We start from the raw sequence: 19,873 nt of genomic DNA, 5'->3' as shown, positions 1-19,873 counted from the left end.
CCCTGATAACATAATCACAGGGGGCTCTTTCAAATTGCTTATTTTATCCATCCCTGTCTCCTCGGTCCTCGACTGCCCTGGAAATTGATTGAGGTCTGCCATCCTTAAGGATATTCTAACCCGTTAAATGCTCCTTGAAGGAACCAGGAGCAAGGAGCTAGGAGGCTCCCGAATGATGCTCGAGCAAGGAAACACAAATGCATCCTTTATTTTTTTTTAATGATCAACCTGTGGATCCACCCCTCTCCATCTGCCACTTCTGTAACTGACATGGCTTCAAACTGGCGCTTGACTGAACAAGGACGTTACGTTTGCCTAACACATGTTTCCTCAATGTTCTTGCGTCCTTTGCTTACATTCTCTGTTGAGTGGAACTAAGGAAGCAAGGTAAGGATGCGAGGAAATAATGCAAGGAGGTAAAATAAGCGATTGGAAAGAGCCCAAGGATTCTGCATTTCCTTCTTTATGCCTCAGGCAGAATTACCTATTGGGATCTGATCTGTTTATATAAAACCTATTTTAACACAATTTGCATTCAGTAATTGGACATACATTCTGAAGTTGTAGAGATAATCTGTTTGGCCTCAGTCTTTCATTGGCGAAGACAGATTCCTTCCAGTAAAATGCGTGCCCTCTGGCTCCAGCTCTCACTGCTGACCCCCCAGAGTTTCATAATTGAATATGAATATGCAAGAAGCAGCGAGGAGTGTAATTTTAATGTGGGCCTTGTGCTGTGCGTCGGGAGCTGTGAGGTGCAGACGCGAAGCTGCCATTATTAGATCAGCGCTGGATCATTAAGTCCCCTCACGCTGCCACCCGCGGCTAATGCCTCCGGCTCGGGAAGAGGGAAGATTGCCTGGCGATATTTGTTATTTGTTGGTAGCGTCGGAAGCTCATTAGCGATGTGTCAATTCTGAGAGGGTGCTTGCTTACCACTCTCTCGCTTCTTAACCTTGTCAGTCTTCATTTGTCCTTCACAGTGCAGTCACTCTATTGATGTTCTCACCCTTCCTTCTTCACTCTTTCTCCCCTCACCACCTCAACACTAACTCTACCCCTCCTGTTCTCTTTGTCTTCTTTTTCCCTCAACCACCTCTTCATTCTTTCTTCCTTTCTGTCCACACACCTCATAGAATGAAAAACAAACTTTACCATTTTTTCCGATCACTGAGACAATAATATGACTATCTGACACCGGTAGCAGAGGTGTGTTGCACAGATCTTGCATAATATGTTGAGGACAGTTGTAAATACTCACACAGACACACACACACACACACATGCATAAAATATACATGCCAAAACCATAACACCCCCACAACCATGTTTCACAGATAAGGGGGTGCTTTCACACTTTGCTATTGCCATCACTCTAATACAAGTGAATCTTGGTCTCTTCTGTCCACAAGACCTTTTTCCAGAACTCTGAAGGCTTGTTTAGGTATTACTTAACTACGACCTGACCATCCTGTTTTGTGGTTAACTAGTGGTTTGTACCTTGCAGTGCAGCCTCTGTAGTTTTGTTTGTGAAGTCTTCTGCAGACAGTAATCACTGATAGATTCACACCTGCCTCCGAAAGACTGTCTCTGATCAGGTGTTTGGGTTTTTTTTCTTCTTTTATGGTGATAATTATTGGGTTATGAACTGTAAAAATTTTCCTTGGCCTACCAGGCCCTTTACGATTACTGAGCTCACCCGTACTCTCTTTCTTCTTAATGATGTTCCAAACAGTTCATTTTTATAAGCCTAAGGTTTGGCCTATGTCTCTTTTTTCTTATTTCTCAGCCACAGAAGGGCTTTCTTGACTTTCACTGGCACAACTCTGACCCTCATGTTGACGAACGCCAATAACAGACTACAACGGCAAACAAAAGCTTAGAATCAAGACTAACAGCTCTCTTATATCTGCACTAAGAAAGCAATTTAACACACCTGACTAATCAGGGACACATGTGAAGCCATTTGACCCATGTATTATCGTGCCCTGAAATGGGGGGACTCTGTATAAAAAGTCCTGTAACTTCTACATGCTAAAATCAAACTGTCTAGAATACCCTTCAATAAAAGCTGAGAATTGGCACTTTGACCACATGTGGATTGTTTGATTACAAATCTCAAATTGTGAAGTTCAGACCCAAATCAAGAAAAAATATGCCTGTCCCATACATTATGGAGCTCACTGTATATATGAACTCATAGGTAATAGGTGTATACTGCAGTGGCAAATCCCACAGTGCAGGTGGGGCTGGGTTGCTGGTGAGTTGAGTCATGCCTGGATTCTTGGGAGCTTATTGTAGCCCTCTGTAGACAGCCAGGTTATGACAGGGATTGCCAGCGGTTTCTGAAGTAGGTGATGAAGGACTCAGCGAGAGGCTCTTTTCCCTTTTGTCCAAATGAATCCCATTTCACCATGATGGGGATACTGTGTGGAGGAACCTCAGCCAAGCCTTTAGTTTCTGGTAGCCCCCCCCCACAGGTGACTGCTTTTAAAGGCCCTCGCAGCCCATGTCTGAGCATACGCTTGTGCATGTGTAATCCCGAGATAGTGTGCTATGATTGTGAAAGTTTGTGGATAGAAACTCCCAAAACGAGAGCATTTTCAGGCAGTCAGAAGCAGGTAATTGCTGAGTTTGAGGGAGCGGTTGTGGGAGAGTCAGAGAGTCTGTGTTACTCTAGCCTGTAAGTGCCTGTCCGCCATACAATTTCTTCCTACTTATTTTAAGCGATTTATTACTATGAAGTAGATAGGGATAGGCGTGGTTACACGTGTAACTGTGTACATGGAAAATAAATCATTATCAGTTTAGGACAGGTTAAACTAGAATTAAATATGACTCATACAATCTATTGTAAATAATTTTAACATTGTATATATCATTACTCCCTCATACAGCATCAATGTCGAGGAGGCAGTCAAAGATTTCCAGGCCCAACTGAGTGAGCACTGGAGGCAAAATGAGCAGGGTTTTCTGCTCTATAAAAACTGGTAAAGAAATATCTTTGCAGCCCTGCAACCTCTGTTTCTTTTCTTTGGTGATAGCCTGGTTAACACACTACTTGATGCTTGATGGACATACTGTATGAGACTATTCTATACTACTGTTATTAATAATAATAATAATAATAATAATAATAATAATAATAATAAGAATAAGAATAAGAATAAGAATAATAATAATAATAATAATAATAATAAATGCAAATGCCTATCATGTATAATCACCAGCGTTCAAAATGTGCATGTGCACTAAGATTTGCTGAGAGACTCATGCTAATGATGGTCAGTAGCTATTTAAATTTGGTTTCACTGATAGAAATTTTTATTTTAAAAAAATTCTAGCACAGGTCATTCAATTTTATTTCAAAACAGGAATTGCCTGGCATTTTGGCTTTATAAAGAAGCTTTCTCTTGGCAGAAACCCCATATTTGGCCCAAATCTAAATCGATCGGGAAACCGTCCATTTGTGCACAAGAGGAGCAATGTGCCCTCACGTGTGTGTGTGTGTGTGTGTATGTGTGTGTATCTGTTAAATCTTAAGTCTGTGAGTGTGTGTGGCCAAACAGGTGAAAGAGAAAGTGTGCTGACTCATGTTCATTTGTGAGGTACTCACACAGATTAAACTGAGAGTCAGGAAGCTGTTCTGCTTTGTTAGCGTAACTTTGATTCCAGGACACTGCAGGTGTGGACCATCTATGAGGAAATAGTTGGATTATATTCTCGAAAATTATTGGCAGAGGACAATACAAGGTACGAGTTATGGCTGACAGTTCCCATGTTTTACATGGATATGAATTTAAAGAATGAAGTCCAGTGTGCAGTATACATGTATTTATTTTTATTTTTTGCTGTGAAAATTGAACATGTGGCTTTTAACTGGTTCCCCCAGTTTGAATTGAATGACCTTGGAAATAATGGAGATGTCTCCATCTAGTGCCAGTTCTGTGCAACGCGATCATCAATTCCTGTTAAACTGCAGACTCAAAATATTAAATGGTAGCCAATGAATCTGCTTCTCAGGACAGGCCCTGTTGTTTCAAAAAGCAACAGTGGTCCCAGCAATGTAATAATAATAATTATTTGTATTTTTTTTATGTATTTATGATTTTTTTTGTTAAATGTAAAAAAACATGTGGCTCTGTCAAATAGGCTAAGCATTTCAGCTTTCAAGCATGTATGACTGTTCTATTCTGTTAGCCAGAACATCCTAGTGAGCCAACAAGCTTGCTAACAGTAGAGAAAGGTTATCTTTACAATAGTCTCTTTACTAAGCTGATGACGTTTGAAGGCTGAACAATGCGCTAACAGCTAACAATCATGCCACCAATGCATGAGAAGTATTTACCTCAACACGTTTCCTTCAAATTAGAGTAGCAAATTTATGAATGCAGACATTGATGTTACTACAGAATGAATCTGTGGCATTTCAGAGTTTGTGTGAGTTGCTATTAATCAAGCATTTTGCTTAACTTGGGCACCAGATGAAGATGATATAATTGAATTAGACTACCAGCAGTCATGTTAGCGAGGCCATAATGTTTTTTCTAAGGAAAATTATTTTATTGGACTGCATTTCACTGAATGCTATGAATGAAGTGATGGTTTATGGGAGACAGGGTAATTTGCTACAAGAACTACAGAACAACCACAGAACTAATAATGATTAGTGTGTAAGGTCCCCCTGAATGGAAGATATGCTTCAACTCTCCATCAATCCAACAATGGCCAAGGCCAAATACCAGGCTGCAATTTAAAACAAAATAACAAAATTTATGTGCTACAGCTAATTGTAGCAACAGAAGAGACTGAATTTATTTTTTTCTTCTTTCTATAAACGGGAGGCATATGCATTTTTAAACATTACTTGCATTGCAGTAAATTACTGAATGGTACAGTATACACCAGCCTAGCCTGCTCATCATTTATAAACCAAACCCCAGTAGCTTTGCAACAATTTTCTGTTTTCCAGGTGCTTGGCTAGTCAGCTCCATCAATGGTTGATGTTTTATTGGCACTTTATTGTGGGTCCAGTTTTACTTTACAAAATTCAGTACTAGCACCTCATATGCAATTCACAATCCACAGAAAATTAAATGAAAATGTGAAAATGTCATTTTCAGATCATTTAAAGTACCTTGTTGTCAACAAACACAACAAGGTGAAGAGATAGGTCTATATAATGGATGTGTGTCTGGCAACCCTAACCTTATACCAAAATGCACAATGGTTTATATATATTCAAATAGTACAATTTTCAGAATTTGGATTGATCAGGAAGTTAAGCACTGTATATCTGGGGAGCAAGGTCTGATTGACAGAAGTAAAGCCTGAACCACACGGTTCTGTGGTCTGAACACATGGATTTTGAAGCGACGCCAAAACATTACGAGGAATTCTAGAAACCACTAGGGGGGGCAGTCTTGCAAAGAAGTGAATTTGGAATGCGTGGCCAGTTGCGAAAGAGAGAAATTACCAGACAAGCACAGGTTACCAAGCAGAGAGAAGGCACATGAGTACAAGGCCTGATGATGACAGAATACATACCCACATTAGCATTTCACACGCAGGCCTACTGCAATCTTTCCATGTGCTGGCTGAGTATGGATCACTAATTCTGTTCACACAGGCTACCAGCCGGCAAAGTCAAACTCAAACACTATTTTCCCACATTATATATCATTAATGATGTTTTTAAAATTGGGACATAAAACACTTTAAATGCTTTTACACAACCTTAGTAAAAGTGCTTTGTATCTTCATTTCTCAGGGCAATGTATAACTAGCCCTGTAGTCACGGAGGGATTTCAGTCATTGAGATGACAGTGACTCATCGCTCAGTGAGTAATGTTGTTTCTTTCTCTTTTTTGTTTTATCAGTCATAACCTTTCCCTGTGTCATTTGTGAAACACTCATGCATATACATACTGTACATATTCTATAGCTTGTATCTGAACACTCCAAGTGAAGTTAAATATAATTTCACCTTACAATACAGATCATCATTTGTTGATCATTGTTATTTGTACATTTAATAATAATTCATGTTAATCCAGAATCAATCTCTTAAACATCATTATACTTTACATTTATGTTTATTTGATCACTGTTCCACATTGTCTGTTCGCTAGAACATTTTTATTGGTATTTACAGTGCATTTATATTGTATCAGTACATTATCAGTGATGGTATATCTATGTTGTTTTTGGTTGTGTAGCTCTTCCAATATTTAACTGGTTACAAATGCTTTTGATATTGTTGCTCATAACAATGCTGTTTGCAAACATTATAAACGAAGAGGACAAGTTTTTCTTAGAGCAAATCCACTTTTATTTTCTTTATATTTTGTTTTTTATTCATAACAGCAAAAATCAAACATAGCATAAAATTAGCAGAAAACAAACTGCAGCAAAGGACAGAATACATTGTTTTTAAGCAACTACAAGCAGAAAAAGATTACACGGCATTAAACCCCAAGTGTGTGCACTTTGAGCAGATGAAGAGAGATCGACGCGGAGCTGTAAGACTGTCAGAATAAACCAGCGAGAGACAGAGCCGGTCCTGTCAGGTTCTTTAGAATCAACTCAGCTACCCCAAAACTAAGATAGCCTAAATGGTATCTTCACACATCCAACGCATTCATCAATGGCATCGGTTTCATCTGCTAAAAGTGCAAATAACAAATAAAAATAGCGATGTGACCACTAAAGCTATGATGTGTGTTGTGTGTGAATACGTGTATGTGTACTGTCTGCATGTACGTGTGTGCCAGTCTGTTATTACTTGTAGTGAAACTGAGTGCTTCCTTGTATTCTTTTCAGCGAACCACTCTGTTTTTGTAATTATTTATCTTTATCCATTATGTTGATATTATACTGTATACCTTAAATACACTTTGCTGTATAACATATTTATTTACCTAAATAATTATCGTGTGTCTTTGCTTTAATGTTATTTCCTTGAACATGCAATCCTCCTCGACAAACTAAGGAACAGAAGTTGTTGTATGGTCGGACCTGCTCGGGCACGGTCCCGTCACACCTGTGATAAGGCAGGTGAGGGCACCGGACTCCGCCAGACAGGTCACATCTCTGGGGGAAGAGTGACATCCCCCTGAAGGCTTCCTGGCAAACTACAAGCTGCTGACAAAAAGCAGAGCAACCTTTTGCCTTTTTCCCCGAAAGGAGCGAGAGTGAGAACTCCGTGCCACTTTTGCAAGCAATTTTGTTCAGCCTGTCTTTTGTTTATTTTTAATTAACCTAACAAAATTCCTCTTAATTATAGACATTTTTTTATATTCAAAATAAGATCTCAATATTATACATGTTTTCTCTCTTTTTGACTATATACAGAAGTGCAAAAAGTCAACCTTAGTCCGTCAAGTTCTGACTCGCTCATCTGCAGCATAATCACTGATTGGGGGCCCCACAATTGCCCCATATCCTTTATCTCTTATAAAGCCCCACAATCTATTCTGCAGCTTTTTTGTAAAACAAGGCCTGACATCCAGGGAATTTAAAAATATTAAAACAATACTTTACCATTTGAAATGGATACAGTAGAAAATAACTTTTACTCTACCATCTAAGAACTAGATTTTTTTAATTAATATTTTTTTCTTATAATTGTGACTAGATACAAACCATAAATCATTAAAATATTACTCAATTCTCAGCCAGTGTTGTTGCCACAGCAACAACTCAACATCTTCCTTAGCAATGATGTCCTCATTTTAAGATATCCATATAAAAGGTCTTTGTTCAAAGAATTTAAACAGACAAGGAAAAATGACCGACATTATTACATTTCACTTAAAAATAAAAATCAATATGTTTACAATAATAATACTAACACTTAAATTGACACTAAATTCAAAACTATGAGTATGGTATGAAGAACACAAAATGATCTCTAATATTTAATATTCTACACAGGTTATCAGTAAAGTCTAGTAAGACAAAAATCCACTAACTAAATATTAAAACAGTATCCAACCTTTAAGTCATATAAAATGAAAACATCCTTATGTCCAGAATGTAAGAGACAGACATATATATTCATATATATATATGCAATGGGAAAAACACAGAAACAAATTAAATGTAATTAAGCATAAATTGTATACATAAGACCTACAATAAAATGTCTTCGGTTATTTAATGATTGAAAATTACATTTGAATGACATCAAACCTGTGATGCAATCTAAGGCTTTAATAGATATACAATACAATCAGTAAATCAACAACCTATTCCTGCACTAGCGCCCATGTCACGGCCACAATTTAAAAACCCACAATGCACTGAGATGTTAGGCAGGTTCAAGAGCACAACCTCTCTGTCTTCCACCTTTCTGTTCAACTTTCTGGAATTTGGTCCTGCCTTGGCAACGCTTACTGTACGTTTGCTAGGCAGAAGTCTTCTAAACAACACTAACACAAAAGGAGAAAACTTTGGCTTAACCCAGTGACAAAAGTAGTGCTCACAACATAATAATATATATTCTGTTGTGGATGTTACGTTTCTCTTAAAGGCTGTCACAGACCATATGCACTTAATCTAAAAAGGAATCACAATACTACAATAACACCAAAAAACATAAAAATACACCCAAATACATATCCCACCCTGTATCTGTTTTAAACATCTCTTTCTGCTCATTCATTTGGTTTAACATGCATCTTTTGACAGTGCTTCATTCGTCCCCATGTTTAGAGTCTCCTTCTCTCTGCAGTTGAGACTGTGACAAAACATTCCAGCATCCTGAGCTAATCTTTCAACACCTTTAGGGTTTGTGGACTTCTGACCCAGGGGGTCCCTGAAATCCTATCAGAGCCAAGCTTTGGCCAGCTCCGCATCTTCCATCAAGGGAAAAACAAAAACTAGAAAACAACAGAGCACCAGAAAAAAAAAGAAGAAAAAAAAAACAGGACAGCCAAGAAGAGAAAACTATGCTCTGTCTTATTTCATTATGGATAAAAAGCAATGTGCAGTGCCTCTGGGTATCTCCTACATGAGGCTAGGGATGCTACGCCCCAGGCACAGAGATGGCCAATCCTGGCCACTTGAGACAATCACAAAAATGGCACTGATAACAAAGGACATGGCATAATAAGGAAAGAAAAGGATATATATATATATATATATACATATATATATATACATATGTGTGTGTGTGTGTGTGTGTGTGTGTGTGGTGCTTGGGTAAACAATAACACTTGTGGGATAACACTAGAGTTGGGTGTAGAGTCTATGGCACTTGATGCGGAGTCTACACAAGGTGGTTAAAGCTTTGATGTGCTTTAAAAGGTACACAGTTGTGTTTTTATACCCAGGACATTCATCTGTCTCTTCACCTCTCTTTTCCCCCTACAATCGAGCTGGCTTTGAAAAACAGAACCCTTACGAACAGAACACTGTGCATGCTCAATCGATTTCATCTAATATGGCATTTCTGTTTTTATATATATATATATATATATATATATATATATATATATATATCTAAGTACAAGGTGCACTTTTATTTTTGTAAACAATGAAAGAAATATATCAATTTGAAACAAACATAACAGCAAAACAAATTCCAAAAAAAAAAAAAAAAAAAAAAAAAGACACAAAAAAACAAACAAAAAAAGAACTATTTCTTGGTCTACAGATGTACCGGTACGTTAGGCGTGACATCACCACTATCTACCTTTTCTGATTGAGCACGAACAGGCGTGAGAACTGAGTGCGGTCGCTCGGCTACTCAGCGCAGCCGGGAGGGCTGCCGGTAATGGCAACGCCACGGCCGGTCTCAGCTGGAGAGCGGGTCGGAGACGGAGAGGACGCAGAGGAGGCGTGTGCGGTATGCGTGTTTTTTTTTTGTTACATCCTCGGGCCTGCGGTCCTCAGCGTTCGCATGCATGGTGTGTGTGACCCTCCAGCTGAGAGGTGGCGTGTTTCTCTGTCTATCCTATTGTTCTCGATGTTATATACATGAAGGGTGATCTTTTCCTGTGAACAGTACACCTGCACACTCCCACGTGATCTGGAAGGGGGAAATACAGAAACAGATGAAAGGGACCCCTTCAGCTCGCATGACTAACTATAGCAATGCAGAGATGGTGACAACACAAGTGAGTGCAAATATTTTATACTTAAAAATGGACTCTAGTTCACCCGAAAAAGAATAGCAAACGGACAGTCTGTTGGAGTCCACATAAAGGAATATGATATATATTGCTGAATATGGCAGAATATTATTGAGAAATGGAAAGAGCTGAAAATGAAAAGAAAAAAGGGAAGAAGAAAAAGAAAGAAAATGGCAGACAGACAAATGAAGGGGGAGACACTCACTGTTCTGGGTGGAACTCCTACATCTGTGTCACATATTTATGACTAGTCAGATGATCTGCAGATATTATCGGAATCTGGAGGCAAAAGAGAGAATAACAGCGCTAATATAAAACAACTGCGGGATCATGTTTGGGGAGAGATCCAAAACGCAGCGCGCTCCACTACCCGCCAAACACTTTCTGCAGTTTATTTTCTCCATTCTACACTGTGGCACAAATAGCAGGGCATGGAAACAGGTATTGAGGCATCCATGAGAACATTTCTTCTTAGAATGAAAAGCAATCCAGCTTAAATTGGGGAAATTGGGTTATGCGACACTTGCAGGAGACCTCTAACCAGTGTTAGAAGCTGAAAGGGGGTGGGAGGAGGAAAGGGTGAGTAACTCTCCATGCATGTCCCGCTCCCTTTTTGTTGACCTCCACAGAGAGATTATGCAGCCCATACACATGGGGACCAGATTTAGGAGAGTGTGAGAATGGGTCAGACTCCTCTCTGTATGACTGCACTGAACAGTATCCATGTGGCAGAAATTTCACAAGACATCTCTGGTTCAAAAGGCTTCGGTTTCTTTTCTATGGCATCTTATTACTTGACACTGCAGACCCCTGTCACATTGTATACCGGCGACGAGCTAAAGCCCGCACTGCAAGTGTTCCTACTTGAGCATGAACAGTCACCATCAGGATGGTGCAGAGGGTGACAAGGTGGTCATAGTCTGCCAAAGTATTTCAGTTTTACAAAGCTGGGAAAAAATAAGCAGTGCATGAAACTGCACTGGACATATTGTTTCTCGAATAGAAACAACCTCATGCACACCAAATGCATTTAAGTTGTGCATTGAATTAATGATGACAGTACGAAACTAACAAAAAAAGTTTCAAGGGTATTTGTTTCTAATACTATGAGTAAGTTTTATAAATGATAAAAAGTGAATTGTGAGTGATAGTGATAAAAAAAAACAGCCCTGATGAACAAATCAATCAGTTCAGGTCAAAAATATTGACTTTGTACTTTTAGACAATGACCAGATCAGGGACAGATGCCATCTGTGAGGGAATCAACAACAATACTGGTAAAATTAAATTAAAATTTAAAATTTAAAAATGTAAAGCAGCCAATCATTTGTTGAAAGGAGCAGAGCGTGTTTGTGGAAAGTAGAAATAAAAATGCTTTACTCCTGCCACAGATTTTTAAATTCATGTATTTATTTTTGGTAATAATAACGCACCCCGAAGCCCTGCAGTGCTGGTAGAGAGAGTGGGCAAGGAGCATTGCTTCAGTATAAATCCAGCTGTATAAATGGATGTGTAGCAGTCGGTCCGCCGGAGAGGTGGATTGGAGAGCACATGCACCTGGGCTGCGTTAGCTAATCAGCCCAGGAGCTTAAAGCTGTGCTGCTCTCCACAGGGGCCGAGACCGGGAGCTAACACCAAGAGCGCAGTTATGGTTTTTGGTTCGTTTCAGTTTATTTTGAGTACTAAAAAGAAAGGAATCCTCAGCAGGGATGCTGGAGGGCTGGACCTGGCCGGGAAGGTGGGTCAGCTACAGAGCAGGGAACTGAAAAGTTGCTGCTCTGTTTCGATTTCTGTTGTCTTTGTTATTTTAGTTAATTGCTTCTGCCCGGAACCCGTGAGGGGGAAGGGTGAAGGTGTCTGTTTATTTTATTTCATGTTTATTTGGGTGCGCTCTCTCTCTCTCCATGCGACAGACAACGGTGTTGTTCGGTACTGTGGCATCTCCCTCCCCGGGGTGTCAGGCTTGGCAAGTGACAGTTTGGTGCCGAAACCCGGGGAGGGAGCGGTCTCAGTGTAAGCCGAATTCAGCTGAAGGCTTAAACACATTTAAACACGAAATGAAATAAACTGACACTTTCACCCTTCCCCCTCACGGGTTCCGGGCAAAAAAAAAAACTAAAACAACAAGCTAAAATAACAAAGACAAAAGAAGGTAAAACAGAGCAGCAACTTTTCAGTTCCCTGCTCTGTAGCTGACCCGCCTTCCCGGCCAGGTCCAGCATCCCAGCTGAGGATTGCTTTCTTTTTTAGTGCTCAAAACAAAACGAAATGAAAATCATTAGCTAACGCAACCCAGGTGCGTGCGCTTTCTCCACCGGCTGGCGCAACAGAGACCAATCCGCCTCTCTACAGGATACAATACGACTGCTACAGGATGCAATAAATGTAAAATGTAAATGCTATGTAAAAAGTTGTATACGTAGCCCTGGAGAAGGATGTCTGCTAAATGCCTGTAGCGTAATGGCCCTTGTCCAGCCTAATAATGCCGTCCAATACTGTCCCTGTGTAGGCCAACAAGAAGGAGGTCACCTTCTCCCCCATAAGAAGAGGGGGGAAGAATGTATTGCTCTGGAGGATTGTACAGAGAAACAAAGCAGTAAAGGAGCAAACCTGATTGGCTGTGGCAGTTGCGAAGGGAACACTTGTGGCAGATGTGGTTGCTGCAGACACAGTGGCTGGTGTAGCACCGTGCATCATGGGAACTTTCGGAGGGAAAATCATATAAGCAAACTTACAGGAGGGTGAACCTATGGCTACAGAGGCAGACAACAGGTAAAAGGAGTACTAGGGATAGGTGGGGGAGGGGGGGAGTGGGGTTTACAAGCAAGAAGCCATGTGACATATTCCAGGGATAAACTTCAGAAGCACAGTGACATGCAATCACGCTGCTTAGCAACATTCCACACGAGGGCTTGTACACAGCACAACAAGGGGGATATTTACTCATAAAGCTTGTATAACATTCACATGTTCAGATAATTACTGGGCTACCATATATTTTAAACATTTAGTTCTAATTTATGCAAATATACTGCCAAAAATATCCCTGGACCACAACAAAATTAAAGCGTTATCCTAAACCTCCTTAACAATATAATCAATATAATGAACAGCAACCCTTTGTCTGCGACTCACAAGCCATCAGAATCCACAGATATGAGAATACTGTTACAGCCTATAAAAGTCCTCTTGTGATTTGACAGGACACAAAATGTCAATTAAGTGTTAGATCCTTGATTTAATTTATGTGGTTAGTGAGGGGGAAATTAGTTTTGCTCTCTGAGAGTACATGCTGCCTCTACTAAGCTGTGGATAATGATTGAGTGTGAGCAACTGAAAAGGTTTTTACAATAATTAAAAAGAAAACCTGGCACCTACCAACACTTGTTGCAGGTGTCATGCACAATATTGAGCCTGCCCATCATGCATTGCAACAGGATGTGGATTGGAAAGGGACAGGGAGAAGAATCAAAACAACCCATCACAGGTGTCATTAGAATAAAAAAAGGAAGAGAACGTTGTTATGGGTACAGCAGGATATAAATTAAAAGCACAATCAATTAATTAAAATGTGTAGAGAACAATTCAAATGCAAATTTGCCAAAATACACACAAGGGTTATGACAGTATGTGGGTACATTCATTAGTGATGGCACATGTGTAATACAGTAAGTACAATAATAAAGACAAATAAGGCATGAATAATGATTAACAACAATATCAATAATGATAATAAAACATAGAAATGCGGACTCCATAAATAAGGTTGGCAGGATTGTTCAAAGTTATGAGGTTCCACTGTCAAAATTAAATATAATTCTCATTTCACTTTCATAAACTTTCACAAATGGGAAAAATACGTAATTACTGCTGTGAGCTTATACTGCTCCTGTATCACCTAAAGATATGCATTATGTACCACAAAATAAATTCAAGACCCAATGTGGTAGGTAGTTTAAAAATAACACCATGCTAGCATACCTCACACTTTGTGGGTCTCTGGCTTTTTGGCATCTGCCAGCGCTCACACAGAAAAGTGAATTGCACGCACACACGCATACACACACATTGCGCGTACACACAGTGGAATATCTGTGCGATGTGGGATGCAGATGTCACAGCAGTGAGGTGGTGAGCACAGAAATCACATGGGTGGTTCTGATGGGAATGGTTCTGATGACCTGGATGACTGGATCCAAGTGTAACAAGTAATGTAACGTTGGCTAGGCAGGGCATTGTCCATGGAAGAGGGGTGGTCTCCACCCAAATATCTCTTCCCGTTTGTAAGAATGACAGTGTGTGACCTACAGTAACCTAAAAAAAAATGAACACTGGACTTTGTTTTCTAAGGCTTAGTAAATGTTACAGCAGGAGTGAATTTATAATAAGAATGGGGCATCTCGATGTCCCCTTCTCTAATTTGATTACATATTAAACTTGGTTTTATCAAGTTTATGCTGAGCACTCTGTCCCTCTTCTCTTTGCTCATGTTGAACACCAAATGCCACAAGCCCAGAACATGAAGTTTCACACCTCTGATCTGATCCTGGCTCCTTAACAAAACATGCTCAGAATGACCTCTATGGGAACAGCTGGCTCAAACTGACTGTCTGTTTTATGGAAAGCAATTATACCGAAGTAACCGTTTGCCTTGGATTCATTTTGGATTAATTTTCTCCTGTGAGGCTTGTAAGAAGCAGCAAACTCAGTGCCCGTAAAAACTACCTGTCATTTATTTATTTATTTTGAGCCACTGCAATATCTGACTAATACAGTCAAAACATTACTTTAAAGTGGTCTAAAATAAATAGTGCAAACTAAGTGGTTCCTGAATATAAAAACTGCTCTTTTCACGTACTCCATGGGGGAGATTGCAGAAGAAATACTTTGAGCATTAATTTAGCCAAAGCTCCAATGATTTCTACACAACTGTGAAGGGTAAACTTCAGTTTTACAGCCACAATACAGGACAATCTAACACCGCACCGTGGACGCTGTGCCAAGCTCAGGAAAATGGATGCAATGCTATTTTTAGCCTTCCAGAACAGATCAGAGCTGGGAGACGACTGTGCTACCGCAGTGCTAACCCTGTGCTGACCCTGTGCTGACACTCACGGTGAAACAAGGTCAGTTTCACCTCACAGGCTTCCTGTCCAACTACGCCTCTGAGGTGACTGCGCTACAAAGAAAGTAGAAAATAAACTAGTTCTTTTTTCTTCTTTCACAAGAAATCTCGCTCTCATTTCACACTGAGTGTTTATTGAAGAAAAAAGGAGCTGGGATGTCAGGTTTTTCCACAGCTGTAACTGTAACTGTAGCAACGTAAAGTGCATAAAGCACAGAAAGAAAAGCAGGCAGTGACACTGGAGGGCCCTTAGTTTGGCCACTTTCACAGGGTGCCAGTCAGAGAAGGAGGAGAAGCCCGAGGTGGGGTGGCGTTTGGAGGGGTGCCCTACCTGACGGAATAAAGGCTGCTTGCTGTGGAAACTGCATGTTGGCAAGGGCTTGTTGGTACTGGAACATGCCAGCATTGAACATGGCTGTGGCACCATTGGTTTTTTCAAGCGCGGGTCTCTTTGGTAACGGAGGCAGAACTCCGGCTGGGATTCCCTGTCAATCAAGCAGAGAGAGAAAGAGGGGGGAGAGGAGAAAACAAAGTAGAGTGACAGTGGAATAAAAAATATAAATAATGTCTTAGAAGACAAAAATATAACTTGTTATATGTCATGTCATCTTTGCCAACAAGCAAGCAAGCTGTGATCTAATCTGATCCCTCAAGAGGAAATGGTTTTGACTGAGATTTAAGGTAATTATCAACACAATAATAATAATAATAATAATAATAATAATAATAATAATAATAATAATAATCACCACTGTCATCATCCTCATAACAAAACATCATCAGAAAACAATTTAACAATATCAATATTGGAAATATTAATATTACTGAAAATAAAGCAAAATAAGCAAGCATTATTTTAACACATACAATAATAACATGTTGGAGCTGTATGTTATGAAGCATTTCATAATATGAATAATAATACAAACAACAACAATACCAACAACAACAAATACCACAATAATAATAGTAATAATAATAATCATAATAATAATCATAATAATAATAATAAGCTATAAAGGAAATGGTAATAAGAAGGAAAGCTGCACTGCTAGCTCCATGACCAAGCCGTGTTAATTAATTCACTGGAAAGGGATTTTGGATAAAATAAGAGTCTAAATCCCTCACCCCAAATTAGACATGCAAAACTGGAAACAATACAGACATGCAAGATATTTAAATACAAGACATTTAAATACTTTACATCTCATATAGACTATAGAAATGCCACCACACAGACAGTTTACAACTATGCTATACGTTCTATCCGCATATTCAGTTAGAATAAACTAGAGGTGATGAACTGATTGTGGTCACTTGCAAACAGCAGTTTCCTGCTGAGATATTAAATCTATATTTCAATTTTATTATAAATTGCACATGTTCTTGAGTGTAAATGGAAGAGATTCTAAATTTTTTTTTTGTTAAATGCGTAAATTGAATATGCCACAATCAATTTACTACCCCACCAGTGAAATCTTAGCAACACAAAATAGAAATTTTTTAAATAATGCCTTAGTCAAAACTTGTATCTACAATAAAGCTACATGCCAAGCTAAAAGGTGAAAGGTCATAGTACCAGGTCAAAGGTTGCCTCGAGGGGTCGCTTCAGTGATTTGACAGCCGACTGAGTCTTAATTAGCAGGCAGCGAGCACATGATGGCAATGGGCCAATGGGGTCAAGCGCATTAACATAAACAGCAAGCAGAGGTGCATCATGGGGGCAGCAGTGCAGTTTGGGTAGGTGAGAAAAAACAAATAAAAAAGAAATCATCGGAATGCAATATACAACAAATAACAAGACTAAGCATGCACAGTAAAGACACTACTGTTGTTATTATACGTCTACAAGCCTGAAGTTATTTACAAAGATGCAATACTGACAATTAACTTTTTCTCACCGTTTACGTTTGTAAAGTCTTCAGTAACTGTACTAGAAATCAAACTTTCTTCTATTATGTACACAATTTTGTACAACAGCTATTTCAAAAAAAGGCCAATGTTAATTTTGACCCATAAAGTTAAAAAAAAATAGTGATAACACCCATAGCAGCAGGAGCTGAGATTCAGAGCAGAGGATTCTGTTTTTCTTTTTAATGTTAGCAATGGCATAACATTTTGAATACTGAAACACATCTTGAATTCTCACATATTCCTCAACAGTGAGTAGAAGAGTAGACAAGGCCACAGGTTCGCTTGTTAGTAGGGAAGGTCACAGGCCATTGGAGAATGAACCATTCTGATCCACACAATGAGTGTAGGTACCATGTGCTGTTAGTCACTCATGAACCAATCAGATGACATAACCTGCCACAGTGAAAATCTATATTTTAAAATCAGGGAATCATTGATAGCCCATGATGGCTCCACTCACTTTGGGGCCTGTGGGCTCTTTCCAAGTGCTTATTTTACCTCTTTGTGTCTTTTCCTCAGGTCATTAGCTCTACCCAATGGAGGATGCAAGGCAAGGACACAAGGATGAAAGAATCAAGGAAGCGCGTATCAGGCAAATGGCATGTCCTCTTTCAGCCAAGCAGTTTGAAGCCACATTAATTACAAGCGTGGCAGATGAGGAGAGGTGGATCTACCAACAGGTCGATAATTTATACGTCAATTGTTCAAAAAAAAATACTTCTACAAAGGATGCACTCATGATTCCTTGCTCAAGCATCGTTTGGGAGCCTCCTACTGCAGCTCCTTGCTTCTAACTCCTTCCAGGAGCATTTAACAGGTTGGAATGTCCTTAAAGATGGTCTTGATCGATTTCCGGGTCAGTCGAGGACCGAAGAAACAAGGACGGATAAAATCAGCAATTGGAAAGAGCCCTATGAGGACTTATTCTCCTATCATTAATGGTTTCCATCTCTGGAGTGAGATGGGGGGGTTGGGGGGCTTTCATTGACATGGCGCAGGGCAGAGCAGCAGAGCTTTGAGTGGGTTCGGGGGAGCTGGACAGCATGCGGCTGAACCTACCATGGCAGCTGCTGCAGCAGCTTGGTTGACTTGGTGCTGGGCGGCCTTGATCTTGGCCTGAAGGTGGGCCGGGGGGTGGAAGTACTTGCACTTCTCCCGAGAGCAGCGGCCCTTGATGTAGTCCATGCACACCGTCACCGTATTGTCATTGGTGTCAATCATAGTGCTGTCGGCAGGGTGAGCGAATCGACAATCATTTTCACCCCGGGTGCAGTTGCCCCGCTGGTACTCCCTACACACCTGCAGGGTGGAGGACACAGCCACCAAAAAACACAGCGCAGTTTGTTAGAGAGAGAGAGTGTGCATGCATTTTACTGTGTTACACTGTATGTGAGGGCAAAGGCTTGAGGGCTAAGACATCCCTCACATAATAAATGGAGTCACTTGTTATGTCTACGTATAGAGTCGAATACATAACTAATATGTTGGTGTTTGTGTGAGGTTGGGGGAAGGAAAATTCATGGTCTGTCTGAATTACATTTCATATTTTGGGGCAATGCATTCAGAACATACCCCTGCATTGTCATTTGCTAATGTGAAGCTATTATCTCACACATTCTGTTATTAAACGTCATCTATTATATATGCAGCCATCCAGAATTGCCATTCTAGTACTGCGTGGTCAAGGATCCATAAAATGACAGAACACTAGCTGCAATCTCCATCATTATGACACCGCAGCCTACACATCGTGTCCATGTCTTTGCTGCTTGCTCACTGCTACATGATCAGTAGGTTCCTCTTCACCTGTGGTAAAATATTTATCTTCTTTCTTGCTTGAATATATAGATCCCACGCTGAACATGACACTGAACTGGGCTATGTTTGGCCAGTTTGAAATGCAGTTTCCGTGAGCCTAAAAGTTCCAATGCTAGTTATTAATCCAATGCGTCTTAGCCAAGATGCACGGTACAGCATCCTCTGATGCCTGCACCATGGTGACTCCGTTTCACTGTTAAGTGAAAAATCTCCTTAAAACACAGTGAAAACTATGGATAGTTTTCAATACATGAAGTTTAATTAATTCCTGAATTCAGTGAATAAAAATGGAAAGCTGATCACAACCCAGCTAGAAACAATAGAAATACATCTATTGCACACACTGGAAGTGACATATGGCTGGTCTGGTGACAAATTGAACCCATCTGAATCTATTGCAAATCCGGGACACTAATGCCAACTAGTTCACACCAAAGAATATTACAACATCATTAGCATTCCTGCCCTCAGCATCTAAATGGCCCGTTCTCATCTATTTTTGGGAGCCATGGCATTCGTTAATTTGTAATCACCAGAAACATTCTGCAGCTTTTTGTATCATGGTCACAGGTGCTGAAAAAACAAACATTTTGCTCAAATTGAATTGGCTATATTACAGCCACATTTGGACACACGTATCCCATCCCACCATGTGTGGGTTGCTAATAATACTCAAGTGGCAGGGATTAGTGGTTCATGTTTAGTAAATTGACTGTTAGGAAATGAAGCGAGAAAAAATATTTTGAGCCCAAATTATTTGCTGTGTTTCGAACGATTTCCAATATATATGATCATAAAATGGAGTTACATCATGTGGCCAGAAGGGGGCAGCTCTTCCCTTGATAGGTTGCCCATGTTTACGGACAGCTCATGCCATGTGTTT

The 19,873-nt window shown here is 39.9% G+C and overlaps 1 protein-coding gene across 16 annotated transcripts in view; it reads right to left on the bottom strand.

Annotated features, from left to right (window-relative positions):
• Nucleotides 1-6,304: 6,304 nt before the first annotated feature.
• The window catches only part of LOC135236728 (muscleblind-like protein 1), a 72,064-nt gene continuing 58,495 nt past the window's right edge, over nucleotides 6,305-19,873 (bottom strand). For 6 of the 16 annotated variants that reach the window (XM_064303239.1, XM_064303225.1, XM_064303240.1 and 3 more), the window contains 7 exons: nucleotides 18,232-18,471; nucleotides 16,838-16,891; nucleotides 15,590-15,743; nucleotides 13,512-13,547; nucleotides 12,744-12,835; nucleotides 10,339-10,412; nucleotides 6,305-10,030 (listed from right to left, as the gene is read on the bottom strand). In XM_064303239.1, coding sequence (XP_064159309.1) covers nucleotides 10,356-10,412; nucleotides 12,744-12,835; nucleotides 13,512-13,547; nucleotides 15,590-15,743; nucleotides 16,838-16,891; nucleotides 18,232-18,471 — 633 coding nt within the window. In that variant the 3' untranslated portion in view covers nucleotides 6,305-10,030; nucleotides 10,339-10,355. The remainder of the gene's footprint in view (nucleotides 10,031-10,338; nucleotides 10,413-12,743; nucleotides 12,836-13,511; nucleotides 13,548-15,589; nucleotides 15,744-16,837; nucleotides 16,892-18,231; nucleotides 18,472-19,873) is intronic. The other 10 variants (XM_064303236.1, XM_064303235.1, XM_064303231.1 and 7 more) reach the window with 5 other exon arrangements.

Source organism: Anguilla rostrata, chromosome 12 (genome assembly GCF_018555375.3).
Source record: "Anguilla rostrata isolate EN2019 chromosome 12, ASM1855537v3, whole genome shotgun sequence".
Classification (NCBI taxonomy): domain Eukaryota; kingdom Metazoa; phylum Chordata; class Actinopteri; order Anguilliformes; family Anguillidae; genus Anguilla; species Anguilla rostrata.
This window is presented reverse-complemented; position numbering and strand designations above follow the sequence as displayed.